The 22,065-nt window shown below is 37.0% G+C and overlaps 1 protein-coding gene and 2 long non-coding RNA genes across 3 annotated transcripts; all 3 read left to right on the top strand.

The window, feature by feature from the left end:
- Positions 1-3,841: 3,841 nt before the first annotated feature.
- LOC132614424 (uncharacterized) lies at positions 3,842-6,668 on the top strand. The gene is made up of 2 exons (XM_060328879.1): positions 3,842-4,040; positions 5,300-6,668. Exons 1-2 carry the CDS (start codon positions 3,942-3,944, stop codon positions 6,011-6,013), a joined length of 813 nt encoding a protein of 270 aa, XP_060184862.1. The 5' UTR covers positions 3,842-3,941; the 3' UTR covers positions 6,014-6,668.
- A 994-nt stretch (positions 6,669-7,662) lies between these two features.
- Positions 7,663-11,252, top strand: LOC132615454 (uncharacterized). The gene is made up of 2 exons (XR_009572694.1): positions 7,663-8,156; positions 10,988-11,252. It is a non-coding gene; the product is annotated as an uncharacterized LOC132615454 (long non-coding RNA).
- Positions 11,253-17,456: 6,204 nt separating this feature from the next.
- Positions 17,457-21,364, top strand: LOC132615332 (uncharacterized). The gene is made up of 4 exons (XR_009572658.1): positions 17,457-18,016; positions 18,684-18,722; positions 19,475-19,525; positions 21,060-21,364. It is a non-coding gene; the product is annotated as an uncharacterized LOC132615332 (long non-coding RNA).
- Positions 21,365-22,065: the final 701 nt, after the last annotated feature.

The following is a 22,065-nucleotide window of genomic DNA, read 5'->3' as shown; positions in this document are numbered from 1 at the left end:
ATAGTCCGTTCGATGAACTTCGTTAGTCGGTCAAGCGGAATCATCCCTTCAGAAGAAACAAGAATTTCCTTGGTATGTGGTACTTGTTTTGCACGAGGTTCAGTCTCTTGTACTTCTGGACCCTTCCCAGGTGCGTGGCTGGATACACCTTCCATTAATCCATCCATCAACTTCTCAATCCGAGCGTCTTGATTTTGCACATGCTTGGCCAAGCCATCAATAACCTTTGCTAAGTTTGCCAGTGTCTCCTCCATTGATGAAGCGTTAGTTACCATTGCTTGCATGATTGTTGGGGATGTTGGAGAATAGCATGGATTATCACATAAGTTGATCTTTGAAGGGCCTACTTCATATGGTGTGAGTGGAGAGGATCCGTCGCTTGAAGTATCATCATCTTCCTTCATAGCAGAGTTCTTGGACCCAGAGAGATCTAGTAGAGCTAGAGTCTTCTTAATCTTTTCAGCAATGCTGCTTCCTTCCTCCGATGCATCAGTAGAGGATCTCGCTCCTTTTGGAGATGAAGATCCAAAAACAGGAGTTGTTACGAATGACACTTGGAATGCTTGTTGTACCAACATGCTTGCTTTGCTCTTCGTAACTGGTCCAATGCTACCAAAGGTAATGTCGAGGATGCTTTCCACATCAGCAGAGAACTTAGAGCTAGTAACCTTAGAGGAAATTGATTTGGAGTTGATCTTCTCTGAAGTCATCTCGATGTTGTTAAACTTTGATAATTGAAAAGTTAAGATGAGAGGTAGAGATTGTCCCACTAGGCGTGCCAGAATTTGTAGACAATAAAATTCGCGTCGAGAAAATAATAATCAAGACAGAAAAATATTGCAACAATTATTGTATTTGATTTCAGAATGCGAGTGTTACAATCTCTATGATTTCTCTGATTCGTCTTTTCAACAATAAATTCAAGGGTTTTTGAGCTTGATCTTGAATCTTTGTCTGGATCTCTAGAACTTCTAGAGAAATACTTGAATGCTTGAATGTTTTTAGCTTGTAGAGAAATTTGCGGCGTTTGATCCACGAGCTCTCCCCGACTTCTATTTAGAATTTCTGTCCCTTTTCTGGATTATGAGACCCCTATTTATAGTTGTAGGATGGAGGAGTTGTGATAAGGATAGACTTCTTTCGACCAATCAGTTTTAAGCAGACATGTCGATATTTGATTGGCTAGAACATGTCGCTTGCACACATGGCGCATCTTTATTGGCCTTTGGTTTGACTAGGCATGCTGCATCATTTTGACACGTGGCATGACACTATAGGCTCCTTTATTTGACTTGGTGTGCCACGTTATTTGACCCGTGATACCACTTTGGGCCTCTTGGATAAGATGACAGCTTAGGCTTGACAAATTGGTCTCATCATTTATAGCTCAAATCAGTGGACTAGCCCAACCAAATTGGACCTTTAATTAAATCCGTATTTATTGGACTTAAATAATTGATCCAAATATACTAGATAACAATATTTATTGGGACTAACATATATTCGATTTAATATAATTCGAATTTCTTGTGAATTGAAATTTAATAAAATTTCATTATCCACAGGGAGTACTTCACGAGAAAAGTCAAGTAATGTGGCCAAGTAATATGGGACCGAGAGAGTACTTCATTTATTAATTCTTAAAGAACATGAAAAGTCAAAAATGAATAAGTAAAAGTGCATGGAGGAAATAAATATGTGTCGGAGAATTAAAATTGAAGTGCATACATTTATACATGAGAAGAGAATAAATATCTAGCAAGAACATGAAAAGTCAAAAGTGAATAAGTAAAAGTGCATGGAGAAAATAAATGTGTCGGAGAATTAAAATTGAAGTGCATACGTGTATACATGAGAAGAGAATAAATATTTAGTACTATGACATATGTCCACGTGAGATTTATTAATTCTTAATGAACGTGAAAAGTCAAAAGTGAACAAGTAAAAGTGCACGGAGGAAATAAATTTGTGTAGGAGAATTAAAATTGAACTGCATACATCTATACATGAGAAGAGAATAACTATTCAGCAAGAACCTGAAAAGTCAAAAGTGAACAAGTAAAAGTGCACGGATGAAATAAATGTGTCGGAGAATTAAAATTGAAGTGCACACTTCTATACATGAAAAGGGATTAAATATTAAGCACTATGACATATGTCCACGCGGGATAAAAAAAACAGTTGGTTAAAATGTACAAGTTATATAGTTTTTGGTACAAGCATTCATTGCGTGTACAATTTATAAAGCTTTGGGTACAAGTAGGTATTGCTGTGATGGTCCGTGAAAAGTCAAAAGTGAACAAGTAAAAGTGCACAAAGAAGATAAATGCGCCGGAGAATTAAAATTGAAGTTTATACATCTATACATGAGAAGAGAATAAATATTAAATACTATGCATATGTCCATATAAGATAAAAAAAAATAGTTGGATAAAGTGTACAAGTTATATAACTTATAGCACAAGCATTCATTGCGTGTACAATTTCTAAAGCCATTTAAGCTGCATATTTGCTTAATTTTTAAATGAATTTAGTTAGTCGAGACAAAATAGACTGAATTAATAAAATAAGTGGGTCAATTTAAGCTGCATATTTGCTTAATTTTTAAATAAATTTAGTTAGATGAGACAAAATAGACTGAATTAATAAAACATGTGGGTCAATTTAAGCTGCATAGTTACTTAATTTTTAAATGAATTTAGTTAGACGAGACAATTAATAAAATAAGTGGGTCAATAACCCACTCAAACCTACACAAATTGGGCAAATCTTGATTTTATAAGTTGATTAACAAGTTATGCTATCTCTGTATATAATTATTACTAAAGTGTTTGATCAAGTAAAAATCTCTAATACGTAAACTTCGGCGAAAGAGTCTAATAAAGTCCTAAAAATTTATCGTAAAAGAGAACGAAATTTCCAGTATTAATCAAGTAGCAAGAAAGTTCTTACCACCATCAGGGAAAAGAAGAAAGAAAGAAAAAAGTAATGTGAAACCACCTTCATCTTCTTGGTGGTGAAATATCTCTGCCTTTTTTCGAACCTGATTTAACATCAACCCTTCATTTTTTTAATCTGTCAAGTACTAAATAAACTCTTAGTATTACCCCGATATGTGAAGGAAACTACAGGAATTTGCAATGGACAATTTTCCGACAAAGTAGGTTCAATTAAACTTCCTTCAACTGATCATGTATGTACTGTCAGGGGTAGAGCTAGAAGTTGACGTATGGGATCGGTTGAATTTAGTAATTTTAGTTCAAACTCTATATTTGTATTAAGAAAGTTACTACATGTATATATAAATTAAAATTCCGAATCCAACTGCTAGTATCTAGTGTTGCTATCTAAAACTATAAAGTTCAAATCCCGGTTCCGTCTCTTTATACTACCCTTGCCTCTTGGCCAAGTTAAAGGGAACCTTCTTTCCGCGTTGCACAGTTCAAAATTTCCGGTGCATAGAAATTTGGCTTCGAAATACTTACCTGTGCTTGAAACTTTCAATGTAATTTTGAATAAAATACATGTCCAAACATAATTTCAACTTTTAAATATCACTTTTCAACTTCAAATATTACTTTTTTTTTTCCAGATATTAATCAATTCATATCCCAATGTCTTCTTAGTATTACCGCGAAATGTGAAGAAATTTACAGGAATCTGCAATGGACAATTTTCCAACAAAGTAAATTCAATTAAACTTCAATGGGCATCTTTTATTTCCGCGTTGCAAAGCTCAAATTTTCCACAAACTGTACGCGGTGATTTCCAGTGCATAGAAATTTACTTACCAGTTCTTGAAATTTTCCATGCAATTTTGGCACTTCATTCATCTCTCTTATTTAAATCCATATCTAGAGCATTCAGGTATAGTAACAAGCAAATTAATCTATTTCCAAATTTCTTCTAATCTTCTTTTTGATATATCCCCAATTATTGTTATGGCTATGAACATTGAGTTGTCCTCTGAAACCAAACAAGAAGAAATGCAGGTGGCAATAAAGGTCGATGAGGACGTTCAAGAAAATGAGGTCCTTGAGGTATCTCTCTCGATCAGTCGCTTTCCTTTTTATTTTAGTGACCGGGAGAGGGTTTTAATAATTATTTCTATGTTTTGGTCTATATTATGTCCAATGTAAAGTTTTTTTTTTTTGCTCCACCCGGTGTTTGGTATCCATATTGGAGCCCACCTACTTTTGAATTTGGGCTCAAGCTTATTTATCGAAATGGGCACATATTTTCAGATCTTACCCTATTTAGCCCATCTTGTGTATAATTTAAAATACTTAGGAAGATATACTAATTCTTTAATTGTTATTATGATTTTTATTTTTTAATGCTTACAAGCTGATTAAAAGTGATATTCATGTTTATCATCACAGATTTAAATATTTTTGGGTCAACTAAAGTAAAAAAATTAAAAACTCTATTTTTGGGTTTTTCAAAAGCTTGATAACTCACAAATAGGTTTTGTGATTTATTGAGCTTTTGATAAATTGATGATAGGGGTTCGTCATAGATGTTATTTTGAATTTGTGGTTAAAGTTTGAAGCTATTGGATGAGGATTGACCATTTTGGACGGAGTTTCGTGGTTGAAGTTAGTAGGAGAACAAACTCAATTATTGTATAAGTTTGTAAAATATTATATATTTTATACAACAATGTAAAAGTGTGTATAAACACTTGTTATGTATTTTTATACAAAGTTGATAAATTATTTATAGTAAGTGTATATTATTATATAACCTTGTATAAACACTACAAAAACAATTGGCAATGCAGACGTAAAACTTTTGAAAATATAGCTACGTGTGTGTAGTATGTTGGTTGGGCTGTATATTTTTTAAAATTTTCCATTTCTCGCAAAGTAAGAAATATACTGAAGCAGCTGATCAACTTCACCTGCTATATTAGTAAATTTTAAAAACTGTACTTAGTGTAAGAATAAAGTTACAATATTTTATCAACTAACAGTAATGAGTATGTATTATAGCTATGGTCGCAAAATTTGACTTTATAGTTAATTGCATTAGTTATTTTCTAATCCAATTAATTACTTCCATTTTAATACGACCGCCTGGTGAAGGTGGCAAACACTGCAGTGGCAATGGCACATGCTTTTATATTGGTAGCCTAAAATAAAAATAATTATCTATACTAGAATGATTTTGTGTTTTTTTAACACAAATGTCTACTAGAGTTAGCTATATATAATTTGGGATCTGAAGTCAGTGAATTCATATAAGTGTCATCTTTTAATGTAGACACATTTTAATTTTTTTTAACATATAAACATAGGCCAAGACAAAAATAGTAGATCCAGTTGAACTCACAAAGCCCGCCTTAGATTCGGCTTGTGAAAGTGGCACAAGCACCGCAGAGGCCCACGAAAAGTCTAGCAATCGGATATTGAAAGCACCAGAGGAGGATTCTACAAGATCAATAAGGAGTGAAGTGCAAACATTATTGTCTTTGTTGTTAACAGTCATGGTGTTTATCGCAGGAGGGGCATATGCAGCTCTTCTTAATTTTCATGAAGTTTTTCCTCACGTAGAGCATGTCAAGATTGTGAACCTTAGCATCCTTGAGTTGTTGACATTTCCAAGTGCTGCAGTAGAAGGTTTTCTTTTCCTTAGTGCGGCCACAATCACATTCATATCAAGCATGTTGGTGATTTTGTCTGCCTTGTGCCTGATCTGTGGGAAATGGGCATGGGGCCCTTCATTGGCAACCTTAATCTTGTTTGTAATAGCGGCAATGTTTCTTAGTTTTTTTGCTATGCTGAATAAGCTTGTTCCGCACTTCATCACAGTAGGCAGAGGCCATGCCAAAGTTCCCGGAGTTATAATTGTTATATTCTACAGTATGTACGTGATGATTCTTATACCTATATTGGTAGTTATTGTTCAAAGGGTAATTTATGGAATTCGTACATGTAAGATAGTGAAGTTTGTGATGCAGACTGAGAATTCAGAACAAAGACATGACGGGGCTGTGGAAAAGAATGGCTAGGCTCATAAAAGGAAGGAGATGCAGAGAGTTTGTGATGGCAGTTCTAACCTATGTTGCTCGGACTCTCCAAAAATGTAGCCGCACCCGTGTCGGATCCTTCAAAAATGCACTACTTTTGGAGGATCCGACACGCACCCGTGTCCATTTATTTAGAATTTGTAGAAATTTGTAAATAAAAAAAAGTAATAAATACAAAAAATAGAAATAATAAGGAAGAGTCGGATTTTTTCAGGGAATGATTGGTCCGTCAGAAAAGGAAAAAGGTGTGAAATTCGCTTTCTTTCACTTGAAGAGTCCGAGTAACATAGGTTCTAACTGCACTGATCTATTTTATCTGGAGGGTGAGGAATGAAGCACTATAGGAAGGAAGAATACTGATGCCAGGGAAGCTGATTGAAGCTGTTAAGGAGGAGTGTAAGCTAAAAACTCAAGAAATTTTGCATAGGAGAATAAATGGCCAGGAAAGACATGGATAAAAAAATTGTACAGGGGGACTAATACACAAAGAACTTAGCATAGATGGAGAAGGGGAATAGATAGAGATGAGTGATAAACAGAGTAGACTTTGAATTATTTCTTTTCTTATGTGAACTGCTGTTTGTACTGGGTACTTGATGGAAGAGCAATAAATATTTCTTGTTTACCAAAAAAATAAGATAGTGAAGTTGTGTACGACAAAAGCTTAAATTTTTTATGCATTTGACATTCTGGTGTAGAGTGTAATCTTGGACTAGCCTCATATCCTAGATGCCCCTAAAAGTGCAATGCGGTGATTAGTAGCTGCTTTTTGAAATTTTTGTTTTTTTGTTATGAGTAATACTAGTTTTAGTACCCGCGCGATGCCCGGACGACGTTAAAAGCTTGTTAATTGAGAAATGACCTAGTTCTCTCTATCATCGTCAATATTTGCTTCATTCGGCATTCAGTTAGGGCAATTTGCACGATTGTTCTTATTCGGGGGTGGTCTTTAATTTTTTGCCCTCAAATTGGAGGTCTTTAATTTTTGCCCATAGCTAAAAACCCCTTGGTTCTGGATTCAAACCCCGCTCAGTCAAAAATTAAAAAAAAATTCTCAAGGTACATTTTAGCTTCGCAAGGCAGAGTTTTGCTACCTTCAGTAGAGTTTCAAACTCTACCTTAATGTAACGTTTTGCCTTCAGGCATAAGGCAAAGTCTACCTTAAGACACAGTTTTGCCTTCAGGCATAAGGCAAATCTCTACATTAAGGTTAAGGCAATTTTTTTTAATTTAGCTGTTATTTTGCAAACCTCTGCCTTAAGGCCTAACTTTTGCCCGATTAGGCCTAATTTTGGGTAAAAGTTTGCCGTAAGGCCTAACATTTTTCCGAAGAGACCTAACTTTGCTACAAACCTCTGCCTTAAGAATTTATTTTTTTTACTTAGCCGGGGTTCAAACCCAGAACCTCGGGGTATTAGGCGAAGAGAAAAAATTAAAGACTACCAATTTGAGGGGGAAAAAATTAAAGACCAGTGCCTTTGAAGGGCAATCCGCCCAAAAAATAAATTCAGTAATGCACAACAAAATGAATGTGTTAAATTTTATATTTGTTTTTATTATTTGTAAATGACCCTGCCAGGGTCTTATTTAGAAGACGGTTAAGGCCCTATTCATTTGCCTAGTGCATCCAATCCCTATAATCAGAGGCCCAGTCACCCAATCCAAAACTCTAGACCCTCCTTATAATCAGAGGCCCAGTCACCCAATCCAAAACCCTACACCCTCCCTTTAATCAGAGGTCCAGTGCACACGACTTCCTTATAGCTGAGGCTCAATACCCACAATCCAAAACCCTAAACCTCCCCATAAAACTTGAATTCATTCTAAATTATTCATTTCGTAATGTAACTCTGAAAACCCTAAATGTCAGCCTCTAAAGGCAATGTCTGACATAGTGATGATTTTAGCAAGTTGTGTTATCATTTTGGAGATTTGGATAACTTTCGTGCTCAGTTAACTCTTGTTCTAGAGGTTGAAAGAGTTGATGTTTTCGTGTACTCTGCGAGGAGATGCATAGGCAAAATGAACACAAGCTACTCGACGACGTGATAGCCCAGTAGACGTGATGGCTCATGAAACTAAAGAGACTTACCGAGACCTAACTATTAAACATCGGTTTCTTGAGGTAAGATTGTCTATTTAATGTTATTATTCGAGTATATTTAATTTTTTGTTGAATATGAATACATAGTTGTTCACCAACTGCAACTGCTCTTTTTTTCCGTCGAAAAATCTTTGATTTCTTTCTTTCCAAATGGTCCATGCTATGCTAAGAGGAACAACACTCCTAACCTTCTTTGGGGATGCATCTGGACATGTAGTTTCCCAATACTCTAACACACTCCGGAATGTCGTAGGACTTGTCCTGTAATGACCCGTTCTGTCGTTATCGCCGTTTTGACTATTTTACCTTTTTTATCGTTTTTCGAGGTCATCGGGCAGGTTTTAGTGTGACTTTTGGAAAGCCTTTAAGTGAAAATTGTTTGACTCAAAGTTGACTTTTGGGTAAATGGACATTTTTTTGAAATTTCATCGATTTCGAGAGGTCCGGATAATCATTTATGACTTGGTGGTAGGTTCAATTCGGTTCCAAATGTACTTGGTAGCGTTTTGGGACTTTTGTTAGAAAGTTGGTTTTACGCCGTTCAGGGGTGGACTCGTTAAAATAGACCTCCATTGGAAAATCTGAGGTCACAGGTGAGTTCGTAGCGCGTTTTTATATATGTGTGCATATTTTGTTTGTATCTTTGGGCCCTCGAGTGATAGACGGATTTCAGGTTGAAGTTAGTCAAAAAGTAGATTTTTCTGGTACCTGGTGTAGGTGCCATAGCTGCACAAGGGGCACCGTGGCGGTCCCTCCACAGCACAGGGACTGACGGCTGTAGCGTCTTTTAGTTGTTGGTGATAGACCGTTGTAGCGGTGATATTTAGTTGAGGTCGCCGTAGCATGCCTCTCATGCGCCACAACACATGTGCCATAGCAGCCCTATTGCCGTAGTAGTTAACGGGGTAGATTTGTTATTTAAAACCTAGTTAAAACCCCAAAACCCTTATCACTTTTTTACTTCATTTCTTTAGTATCTTGGGGCGAATTTTAGAGCTTTTGACCAGATTCTTTATAGAGGTAAGATCCTTGGCCTTAGAATTCTTTACTTTCCCTTCTTAATCATTAATCCATGCTAGAATCAAAGAGGAAAAAGTAGATTTTCATGAGAAATTCTTAAAATGGGTTTAGCCTAAGTGGAAATTGTTGATGAAATTGGCTAGTATACCATAGATTTTGACTTCTTCATTATTGTTAAGCCTATACCTTCCATTATTAAGGGTTAATTTGTGGATTAAAAAGTTAGGGTTTATACCCAAATTGGGTCTTTCACTTTAATTTTGAATTTGGCTTAATCTTGAGTTACTCTAGCAATTGAATAGTGGGTTTTGGCCATCTAGCCATGAATTGCCTATTCCACCTTAGAATTTCCCATTTTACCCTTATGGGTCTGTTTTCCCATCTTCCCTGGTTAGAATTGGCCTAAATTAGAAGTATAGCAATAAGGGTATTGGTCTTCTTGATTTCTGATGTAGAATTCAAATATGATTAGACTTAGAGTATTTCGAGGCACAAAGAAAGGCCAAGGCTAGGGTTTGATGGCTCATGGCTCCTATTCGGCATTCCAGGTAGGTTACAGCTTACCTTATGGTTAGACTTCAGTTAGTAAAGCATATGTAGGGTTAGTGATTGTCGGGGACAGCATGTTACGCCTTCGAGTATGAAGTTGGGATGGATTCTTAGGCTGGTATTGTTGTTGACTATAGCTTGTCGCCTTATTGTGTTCTATTGAGTTGTTGCCTTATTGTAATTTGTTGTCTTGTCGCCACGTGATTGATTTTAGAGTTGATGCTTAGTGATTGTCTTATGATTTAGGGAGCGTATTTATCATCGTTGAGGTTGTAAAAAGGGAAAGTAAGTTAAGATATGGATATTGTGATATGTGTCCATGAGTGGCACGATTGATTCTTATGTTCTTGTTGGGTTGTTATCATGTATACACTCATTTATACCTATATTGGGATTAGACTCTTAGTCGCCTTATCATGATTGGCATATAGCTATCCATCGCATATTGGTATTACCTTGGACAGAGGAAAGAACTTGACTTGTTATTGATATCGAGAGATGTGTCCATGTGTGGCACGATTGATTTGATATGTTGTCATAATTCATTGATATCATGCATGCATTTATATATATATATATAGGATCGGGTTACACGTTCCGCAACACTGACTGGGATCGGGTTGCACGTTCCGCAACACTGATTGGGATCGGGTTGCACGTTCCGAAACACTGACTTGGATTGGGCTGTGCGCCGTAGCAGGTGCATGAACTTCGCGGGTCCCCCCAAGAGTTGTGACTGTAGGAGTGTAGACATCATCCGCTCGAAGTTTGTGTGTATCATTGCATTGCATTCATATTTCATTCACTCATACATCTAATTTCTGGTTGTGGTTATTTATTGTATTTGTACGGTGTTTGTGAACATCGAATTCCTATTTTCTTACTAATTTGAAATCGTCGTGTGTCTGATTAATATATACTTGGGAATTAACGGATTTGAGGATTAGAGACTTCCTCCTAGGGTAAGACTTGAGGTTTCAGATAATATTGTTGGTGGTACTAGGGATTTTAGTTATTCTAAGGAATTGTGAAAAACTTGGCAAGACTTGGGTTTAGATGATTCACCATAGGTTATATCTAGATATTGAGGGTTTCTTGGATATTGCGGTACTTGAGCCGTTATTCTTGGATATGTGTTTATGCCTTATACTTGCTTGTGAGCATCTCTATTCTTCAGTCTCTTCCTTTATATATGTTAACTAACTGTTGTCGGCCTATGATGCCTATTCAGTACGTGTTGTTTGTATTGATGCTACCTTGCTACACTCCTTTTTGGGGTGCAGAGTTTGAGACAGGTTCGGCTTTTACTTCCGAGATTGATTTTCGAAGCCTGGCTTGCGATTATCGAGGGTGAGCATCTAACTAGTTGCGGTTTGGAGACTTCTCTATCCCTGTCTTTATTTTCTTCCATTCAGACAGTTGTTTTAGCATTTGAGACTTGTATTTCCTAGACATTTACTTAGTTGTTGTTGTACTAGTCAGACCAATTCCTTGGGAGTGTATTTATATTCCACACTTATGATTATATGTGATTCAGGCTTTAACTTATTCTCCTCTATTTACTTTATTGTGGTTGAATTTATGAGTTGGAAAAAAGGGTTCACCTACCGATGTGGGGAATGGTAGGTGCCCGCGCAACTTAGTGAAATTGGATCGTGACATGTCCAATGAATGGGCTTGACTGACAAAGTTTCCTATGAACATAGACCACACCTGCCAAGTAAATTCAATATATTACACTGGATTTTGTTATAAGAAACTTTTACTACTAATATGAAGATTTGAATAGTTTAAGGTCTAAAATATTTCTACTATTAAAAAAACAATCTTTCTTTGTTTCTTTTGTTATAAGGATTTTGTACTTATATTTTTCTTCTACAAACTTCAGAATTTTCTAAATAAAAATAAAATTGTAACTATTAAAAGATTTTGGGACCCCAAATTTTGAGAGGCAAAGGTTTTACTAGCCTTCTCTTGAGCGGCCTCTGAATTCTGTAGTCATGACTCATGAGATTATTTTGGTTGATCTCGGGCTTATAAAACAACTAGAGTATTTATGTTATTTTTCTAAAATTTATTTTCCAAAGTTGCCATTGTTGCAGCTTACCCTGGTCCCTCTAATAAAATTAGTTATATATATGTAGTGACTACAATTTTGGACTTTTGTCTCCTTTAAAACTAAAAATCACATAGCAATGTCATTGGTTGATACCCAAATATAGTAACATCTGAATCGATTACAAATATGAATTTCTTACATTCAGTCTGTATATTTAAATCCTTTTATGTGTTAGACACTTACGTAGATTGCTTATGGTATGATAAGTTATGCTATTTTGTGTTTTGATGATTTGCCAAACATTCGAGGAATCAGATAGAGACCAGTTATGCGTAGGGGTGGGCATTCAGATTGGATATGAAATTTTCGGTTTGGATATTCAGTTTTCGGATTGAAGAAATTACAATCCAAATTCAATCCAAATAAGTTCGGATTGGATTGAATATTTTAAGTTCGGTTTCGAATTATTCGGTTTAGATATTTCGGATTTTCGAATTTGACTCTTAGGCTTAAGGCAAACTTATTAGGAACGAAATTTATGCGTTAGTTCCACAGAGGTAAATCTAAATCTTAATTGCTCAGTAAAAAAAGCCTTCCAGTTCAAATTAGGATTAACAAATCCAAGTCATGTCCAACATAGTAAATTCATACCAAATAAAAGCATCTGGAAAAGTAGAAATGAACAAAATAAAATCTAAGTATTCCTCTAGAAAAACAACAAAGAACACTGCCGTGGGTGACACTAACATGAGACTTGAGAAGTAAGAAAACCCTATATTATATTTGATTTAGTAGAAAATTATATATTGCACTTAATATTTTGATGGGTAGGGCATTAGTTATTAATCTATTGGATCTCTAGAAACTAGATATAAGGTATAAAAATTTCGAATTTTCGGATATCTAAAAATCCGTAGCACTAAATCCATATCAAATCCGAAATTCATAAATTTTAAAAATAAAATCCGAAGTCCAATCCATAATCCAAACCAAACATTTAAAAAGTTCGGATTTCGGGTTGGCCCAAACTGTGCCCACCCCTAATTATGCGATCAGTTTCCCTGGTTGTCGTACAGTCAGCTCTACAGCTGTAAAGTGGCTGCACTGTACCGACTGGCAGCAGTGCGGTAGCACAGATGCAGCTTACTAGATGCCAAACACAAAGATGAAATGTCTTTATCTCTTCTCACATGCTCTCTCATATATAAACAACACGTTACAAGGGTTAACCTAACACTTGCAAATCTGAAAATCACATTTCTCTCAAGTGCTAGCCGCCGCTGCTCTCAAGGTCCTCTAAAGAACAAGGCTACTTCAAACTCAAGAAACAGATCCCGACATTGAAGATGTTTTAAGTCTTTAGGTTTGTTGAGTCTTTGTTGTTTGTTCTTTCCTTGTAATCCTACACTACTTTCAAGAAGTGTCATAGTAGGACAGATTTTAACCTTTGTCGATTTGTGTTCTTGGCTAGAGTTAGTCAAGGTGTGTTTTAGGTTCTTGGCTAGTGTTATTCAAGAGTTGTCTTTGCAATAGGGTTATTGTAAAGGTCTTACAATAAAGGTTTTGTAAGGGGAAGGGATTAAGAGTTTAATTCTTAGGTTGCAATAGGTTGTAATATGAAATTGCTCAGTTTAGTAAAGTTGAAAATCCTACTGGGGTAGGTCGTGGTTTTTAATCTTAAGCAAGGAGTTTTCCAGGTAAATATCTTCGGTTATTTACTTTGTCTTTTACTTAAGGGAACATATAGAGAACCTGGTTCTCTATACTGTTTAGTGGACTCATATATTCTATCAATTGGTATCAGAGTAGGTTCTTTCTAAAAGGTTACCACCTAGAAATGATCTTTCTCATGGCTGCTCCATCAAACTTAGAGGAAGGACAATATAGCACAAGACCACCAAGATTTAATGGAAAGTATTATGGGTGGTGGAAGACAAGGATACATGACTACCTCATGGCTGAGGACTTTAAGTTGTGGGACATCATCATATCTAATGGTCCATTTGTTCCTATGAAGAAAAATGAAGCTGGTGTTGAAAGATCCAAAGACAAAGAAGGAATGTAATGAAATTGACTCGAAAGCTATGGAAAAAAACTATAGAGCCAAGAAAATTCTTGTGTATGGTATTGGAGCTGATGAATACAATCGAACCTTTTCATGCCAATCTGTAAAAAGATCTGAGATGCGCTTTAGACCGCACATGAGGGAACAAATCAAGTAAAACAGTCCAAAATAGACATGCTTACCACTGAGTATGAACTCTTCAAGATGAAGGATGATGAGTACATTCATGATATGCATACCAGATTCACCTCCATAATCAATTAACTCCATTCTATTGGTGAAATCATTCCCACCAACAGACTGGTTCGTAAGTTGCTCAGTGTTTTGCCTAGTTCATAGGAAACCAAAGTCAATGCTATTACTGAAGCCGAGAAATTGCAAAAACTGACTATGGATGAGTTAATTGGAAATCTCAAAACTTATGAGCTGAAAAGACAACAAGATCAGGAAAGAAGAGAGCTAAAGAAGGAGATGAGCCTAGTTCTCAAAGTTGCTGCAGTGACTCAAGTGTTGATGAGTCAGACATGGCTTATCTTACTCGTAGGTTCCACAAGATGATTAGAAGGAATGGTGGTTTCCAAAATTGGGGAAATACAAGCGAAAATCCTAAAGGAAATTACTGTTGCTATAAGTGTGGGAAACCTGGTCACTTTATCAAAGAATGTCCTCTTCACAAGCATGACTACTACGAGAACATCGTTGAAAATTAGTAAAGAGGAACCAGGTCCCTGATATGAAGTTCAAAAGAAGAGAAGCTGCTGATAACTGGTGAAGCAGGCTCTTGCGACCTAGGGAGATTCTCAAGTGAGTCTGAGGATGAAGAGGATCAAGGAGATGCATCCCTGGTGGTTATTGATGATGAACCCTCGAGATATGAATCAATCTTGGCATTAATGGCAAAATTTGATGGTGATGATGACAACGAAAAGGATGAGGTAAATTTCTCGATGTTCAGAAAAAACTTAAAAAGTTACTCTTAAAGAAAACTGACGTCATTGGCAAATGTATTAATTGATGCATATCATAGTCTCATTGATCAAAAGGGTGCTCTAGTTGAAGAAATTGTGAGCTAGAACAAGAAACGGATGACTTAGTAGTGTTCATTGTGGATTTGAAGGAACAGATTGATGGATTAACTAGAGATAATTCCTTGTTAAACAACCAAATGAAAAAATGGATGAACACTCCTTCTAAAGGAAAAGCGGAGGCTAGTAAGATTTATCTTGAGCTTGAAAATGAGCTTGAGAGAACCAAAATGAATCTTACCACTAAGTTAGAAAAGAATAAGCAGCTTCAAGAAAGTTTGAAAACGGTAAAAATTAAGCTTGATAAGTCACCTCAGTGGACCTGGTCCTCTGATGTAACTACTTCTATGTACAAGTGTAATGGTGGTGGCAGGCAAGGCATTGTCTTCTAAAAGGCAAAAACTCCCAATAATCCCCATAACAAGTATGTCACTGCAACTGAAAATTGTTTACGCACTCACTGTGGTAAGATTGGTCATTACAAGGATACATGCAAAGCAAAAATTCAATCTCTACAGAAAAATATGAATTTTGCTGGGAAGAAATTCAAAGAAGAGGGACCTGGTCCTCGAAAAAGAAAAAATGTTTGCCTGCATGGACTAAAAGAAGCTTAATTCACTCGTTCTTTCATTATAAGGGACCCAAACTAGTTTGGGTTCCTAAATCAAATCAATGACTTTGTTTGCAGGCTGAAGCGACAGGAGGCAGTCAAAAATGGTGCATGGATAGTGGCTGCTCTAAGCATATGACTGGAAAAATGGATGATTTCCTCTCACTCAAGGCCTTCAAAGGTGGGAGTGTGTCTTTTGGAAACGACAAGAAAGGATATATTCTTGGTGTTGGCAAAATTGGAAAGACACTCTTCCATGTAATTGAGGATGTGTACTATGTGAATGGTTTGAAGTATAGCCTGTTGAGTATGTCCCAAATTTGTGATAAAGGAAATGAAGTCAAGTTCTTGTCCTGTTCTTGCACTGTCACCAATCTCAAATCTGGTGACATGGTGTTGATAGCAAAAAAGTTCAAGAATATCTATGTAGAAGATTTTGATTCATTAAATGGTGAAGATCTGACATACCTTAGTGCTATGGATGATGATGCTGAACTATGGCATAGACGGCTAGGGCATGCGAGCTTCTCTCTACTGAACAAACTTGTTGTGAAGGACCTAGTTCGTGGGCTGCAAAGGCCAAGTTCAAAGATCACAAGGCATGTGATGCTTGCATAAAAAGGAAACAGGTCAGATCCTCTTTCAAACCGAAGAAAGAAGTGAGTACCTCAAGGCCACTTGATCTTCTTCATATGGATCTCTGTGGGCCAATGAGAATTCCTAGCAGAGGAGGAAAAAAGTATATTTTTGTGATTGTTGATGACTACTACAGGTTCACTTGGACTCTGTTTCTAAGAACTAAGGATGAAACATTCCCTATGTTTGTTGCTTTTATGAAACAGATTCAGGTGAAACTGAGAAATCACATTACGAGCATTAGATCTGATCATGGTACAGAGTTTGACAATGTCAAGTTCGATGAAATCTATGCTAAAAGTCATAACTTTCTTGCTCCCAGAACACCTCAGCAAATTGGTGTTGTGGAGAGGAAAAACAGGATACTTGAAGATATGGCTAGAACAATGTTGATCGCTAGTGGTGTGTCAAAGAGTTTCAGGGCTAAAGCTGTCAACACTGCTTGTCACTTGATTAACAAGTGCATAATCAGGTCCCTACTTGAGAAGACCCCATATGAATAGCTCAATGGGAGAAAGCCCAAGCTGACTTACCTGATAGTTTTTGGTTGCAAATACTTTGTTCTCAACAATGGTAAGGAGGCTTTAGGAAAATTCGATACAAAAAGTGATGAAGGAATTTTTCTTGGGTACTCTTGCCAAAGCAAGACATATAAAATCTATAGCAAAAAACTCAGTGTGTAGAAGGAAATGTGCATATGATCTTTGATAAATCAAATGATTTGGGTGATAAAGGGACACGCAATGATGAAGTTGAAGATAGGGAATTGATAAATCAAAGTTATTATATGAAAATGGTTATATATGAGGGAAAATTGATAACACTTTATTTCTGAAGAAAAAAGGAAGAAATTTGTTGATTGTACAAGTCTATGTGGAGGACATCATTTTTGGTGCCACCAATTTTTCCCTCTGTGAAGAATTTACAAAGCTCATGGGAAGTGGATTTGAGATAGAGAATGCCAAGACCATTAATACACCTATAGCCACTGCTACTTGGTTAGACATGGACGAACCTGGTTCTCTTGTCAATGAAACCATGTATAGAGGTATCATTGGGTCTCTTCTGTACTTAACTACTAGCAAGCCTGATATTGTCTTTAGTGTTGGGTTGTGTGCAAGATTCCAATCAAGTCCAAAAGAATCCCACTTGAAGTCTGCAAAAAGAATTTTGAGGCATCTCGAAGGGACTCCAGGCCTTGTCCTCTTCTACCTTCCGGAGATAATTTTGACTTGGTTGGTTATGTTGATGCTGATTATGCTGGATATCTTGTGGATAGGAAGAGCACATCTAGAATGGCACATTTTCTGGAGTCATGCTTGATCTCATGGGGTACTAAGAAACAAAACTCTGTGGCTCTTTCCAGTGCCGAGGTTGAGTATGTGGTTGTTGCCTTCTATTGTACTCAATTGTTGTGGATCAAAAAACAACTTGAGGATTTTGGTGTGCTTACTGATTGTGTTCCCTTGTTGTGTGATAATACGAGTGCACTTAACATGGCAAAAAAATCTAGTGCAACACAAAAGGACCAAGCACATTGATGTTAGGCACCACTTCCTGAGAGATAATGTTGAAAATGGTTTGATCTGTATGAAGTTCTGCAAGATGAAGGACCAGGTAGCAGACATCTTTACCAAGGGACTGAGTAGGGAGCACTTTGAAAGAAATTATTTGGAGTTGGGCTTGATCAAGCTCAACTAGTTTCCCTTTCACAAAGCTCCCTCAATGATTGTCTATGTTAAGAAAAAAGGTACAGTACTAAAAAGTGTTTTTTGATGGCATCTAACTCAACTCTATACTGTTACAGGTATACACGCATGGCAGTTTCAGGACAACACAGGTATAAGTGACATTGCACTTTAAGAGTTTTTGCCCTCGTTTCAAATATTAACAAGGAACCTGGCTCCTGTGACTCAGGTTAGTAGTCTCTTCAGTACTTATGTGTTTTTGAAATGTTTAGACTGCCACGTCATAAATTGCTTCCCGCCTCCAATTCTAAAATTTGAGTGTCAAAGGGTACACATCTTCTGAACCGACCCGATGATCAAGAAAAGTTTTTTCTCTTTCACGCCCAGTCAAAACTTGTTATATCCCGTAATTTCGCACATTCGGAATTTTTGAAATAATTGTGACTTGTAAGAGGTAAAGCAATATTTTGATTTTAGAAAATATATATGTTGTTTATGAAAAGTATTGAAGTGGAAATGTGGAGGAAGGCCAAGGGCAAAATTGGAAATTTTGAAAATTAGTTTCGTGAACTACAAAATGTGACCCATAAGCAATTGGACTAAAAAAAAAAAAATGAAAACAAAGGCCCAATATTTGGACGGTGGATGGCCCAAGCCCATTTAATTAACTCATGTGACATATTAATAAAAGATGACCAAGTCATCTTCAACCCATAGAAAATTCAAGAAACTTGGAGAACAAAAGACCACCCCAACTTTCGGCCCTAGAGAAAGAAAGAAAGAAAAGAAAAGAAAAAAAATTTTGGAGCCTTAATCTTTGGTTCAAAAATCCCTTTCATCTTGAATTCTTGCTAAGTGCAAGACTCTCTCTAACATGGTATAATTATTTTGGCAAGGAAACAACTTTAGTGGCAAGTGGAAGTTTTGGGAAAAAGGTAAGATTTCATGTTCTTATTATGTTATGGAAGGTTATGTATGTTATAGTATGTAGAAATGAATGAAAAGTATGAAAATTTTGTGTGTTGTGGATGTGTGTGTGTTGGCCGTGTGCACCATGTTGGAGGGGGAATATGAATTGAGTTATTTAGTATGTTAATTGTGTTGTTGTAGCCTTGTGATGAAAATGGAAGGTTAATGGCTCTAGTTGGCATGAGAAAATTGTTGTTAAGTTGTTGTCGGAAAGTATGCAATTTTATGTTAGTTTATGTAATTATGAGAATGAAGTTGTAAGATGCAAATTATGATGATTGTTGATGAAATTGGAAGATGAAGATATGTTATGAACATTTATGTTGAAGATTAGAACTTTTGGATGAATTATGGTTTTGATGGAAAATTTGTATATTTTGTAAATATTTTGTAAAGTGATATGAAATGCTTCCGAAATTGTATTGGAGTGACCTTGATTAGTAAATGGATATGAGAATGTTGGTAATGATTTGAAAATGTGAAGTTGGAATGAAAGCTATCGCACTATGTTGGAAAGAATACTAGTTATGTTATATTGTGTTTGGTAATGATTGTTGGTGTTGTTGTTGTTGTCGTTGATATATTATGGCCGAGTTAACTCTCGGGGATGTTGAGTTTATAGGGGAAATGCTGCCGAAATTTCGGTAGACAAATATGTACTTAAGTTTGGATTCTTAAAAGCTTGAAATTCATATTTGGTAATTGTGACCAAATGTAGATTTTGGAGCAAACGGGATTTGAGTTTGGGCAAGCGTAAGAAGCGCGAAAGGTATGTAAGGCTTTACTTTTCTTTCTTTTGGCATGTCTTAGACCTATTAGGCTTGGATACGAGCTTCGGGGGCGATCCTACTCCTAGAAATCCGAGTTTGAACTTGCCCCTTTTTCATTCAATAGAATTAAACTAAGTTGGGCATATATTGTTGAAGTAATCGCATAAACATCTATAATTTGCCCAAATGGAACCGAATGACGCTAAGATCTTCGTAAGTGATTTTGTAAAGCCTAATGTATGCAATTTGTGTACGCCACCTCGACTTGACCCGGGGTGGGCCCACAATCCTCGAGACTTCATTGTGTTGTTCTAGTTGACTCATTTCCGTACAATAACTAAGGAAAACGTTGGCTACTGTTTCATGTTGTTGTGATTCGTATGCAACCTCCGAAATAAGCATCTAGAAACTCCGATACGAATATTCTGATTTGACCATCCTGATAAAGATAATCCGTTATGAGTATCCTGATACAAGAATTCTGGCATAATTGTTCCGATACAAATACTCTGATATGGGTATGTAATCTGATGTGAATAAATTGTCATGGGTAATCCGCTTCGATGTCTCGCTTTTCAAATAATAGTATGTCCGGTCATTTCATCGAGCCTTGTAAACGATTACATGATTGAGTAATGATACCGGTATTCCGGTACAAGTATTTTGATATAAGTATGTCTGACATGGCCGAGCCTATGATATGATTAAGTGACGATATAAGTAAGAGAATTGTATTTCTAAAAGAATTCGATAAGACTTAATGTCCCTAACCTTCATGGAAAATGTTCTAAAAGGATTCTGTAAGTACGATAGCACGTTTGACGATACGATATAGTATGATATGATATGGTATGATACGATATGATATGATATGATATGATATGATATGATATAAAACGATACGACATGATGATATGATATGATTTTGATTACCGAGTCCCTTAATGGGCCGGGTACGATATGGCTACATTTACCGAGTCCCTAACGGGCCGGGTACGACATGATTACATTTACCGAGACCCTTACGGGCTGGGTACGACATGATTACATTTACCGAGACCCTTACGGGCCGGGTACGACATGATTACATTTACCGAGTCCCTAACGGGCCGGGTACGACATGATTACATTTACCGAGACCCTTACGGGTCGGGTACGACATGATTACGTTTACCGAGTCCCTTAACGGGCCGGGTACGACACGACTACATTCACCGAGTCCCCCACTAGAGGGCCGGGTACAATATGTATATGTATATGTGTACGTATATGTATATGCAAGCATGATGATATGAAAGTACGATGACATGATTTTCATTCACCGAGTCCTAGGGTGGGCCGGGTACGGTAGATGATATAAAAATGTTTAATTCTGCTCCGCGAGACACAGGTACAGTAGTTCTTGATTATGATACTTGACTTCTGGAATCCTTGTTCCGGTTATGATTTTTCCGTTGTACTTTATGCCTTACATACTCAGTACATATTCCGTACTGATCCCCTTTCTTCGGGGGCTGCGTTTCATGCCCGCAGGTGCAGACTCTTGTGTGAGAGATCTGGCGGTCTAGGTTACCTGTTCAGCTACTCTGGAGTGCTCCCTTGTCCCGGAGCCCATCTTTTGGTACATACTTTTCTGTCATGTATATGTATGTGTATATTCAGGGGTACGGCGGAGCCCTGTCCCGTCATATGATTCTGTTACGTCTGTTAGAGGCCTGTAGACATATATGTGGATCGTGGGTCACTGATGTTCGATTACGTTCGTGGTTTGCTATGACAGCCTCAACGGCTTGTATGTATTTATGCTTGGTCTGATATGTATGATATACGCGACCGTTTCAGAAAGAAAAAAATCTGTGTTAATTGTTATATGTTGAATGCGAATAAGATATGGTTATATCGATTTGGTAAACAGGTAGGTACGGGTGCCCAGCTCGGGCACCAGTCGCGGCCCACGGGGTTGGGTCGTGACAAAACTGGTTCCTTCTCCCTTATTTTAACCAAATTCTTTTCTCTTTCCTCACTTAATTTCTCAAAGTCACCTTCCAAAATCACAACTCCATCTGAACCAAAACCCCAAGACTCACCCCACAAAAGCCCAAATTTCTACCGACCAAAATCCACTGTCTCGCCCTCACAACCCACGATTTATGGTCCCTCTAGGACTCGCAAAAATCAAACCCCCAAGAAATTCATGTCCTCTTCATCAACCTCTGCTCTTATTGAAAAACCTGACTGTGAAAGTGGTCAAACGATGTCTGTGTTGAAATTTATTCAAAACACAGAGGAAATCAATGACAAGGATGATGATGTCGAGGTAACCAGTCAAATTATGATGACTGAGGTAGTTGCTACAAAGGAACAGACTGTTATTGTTGCTAAATCGTTGTCTGAGGATGTGCATGAGGCAAAGGACTAGGTCATTATCGTTGTAGAGGAGAATTTTGAAGAACCCTCTGGAAAATCAGGTAACCTCAATTCCCATGATAGTACTAAGGGAGTAGATGATTCCTCTGTAGATTTTGATAGGACTTTGTCT

This window comes from Lycium barbarum, chromosome 10 (assembly GCF_019175385.1).
Source record: "Lycium barbarum isolate Lr01 chromosome 10, ASM1917538v2, whole genome shotgun sequence".
Classification (NCBI taxonomy): Eukaryota; Viridiplantae; Streptophyta; class Magnoliopsida; order Solanales; family Solanaceae; genus Lycium; species Lycium barbarum.
Note: the sequence above shows the minus strand (reverse complement) of the source record. Positions and strands in the feature narration are given on the sequence as shown.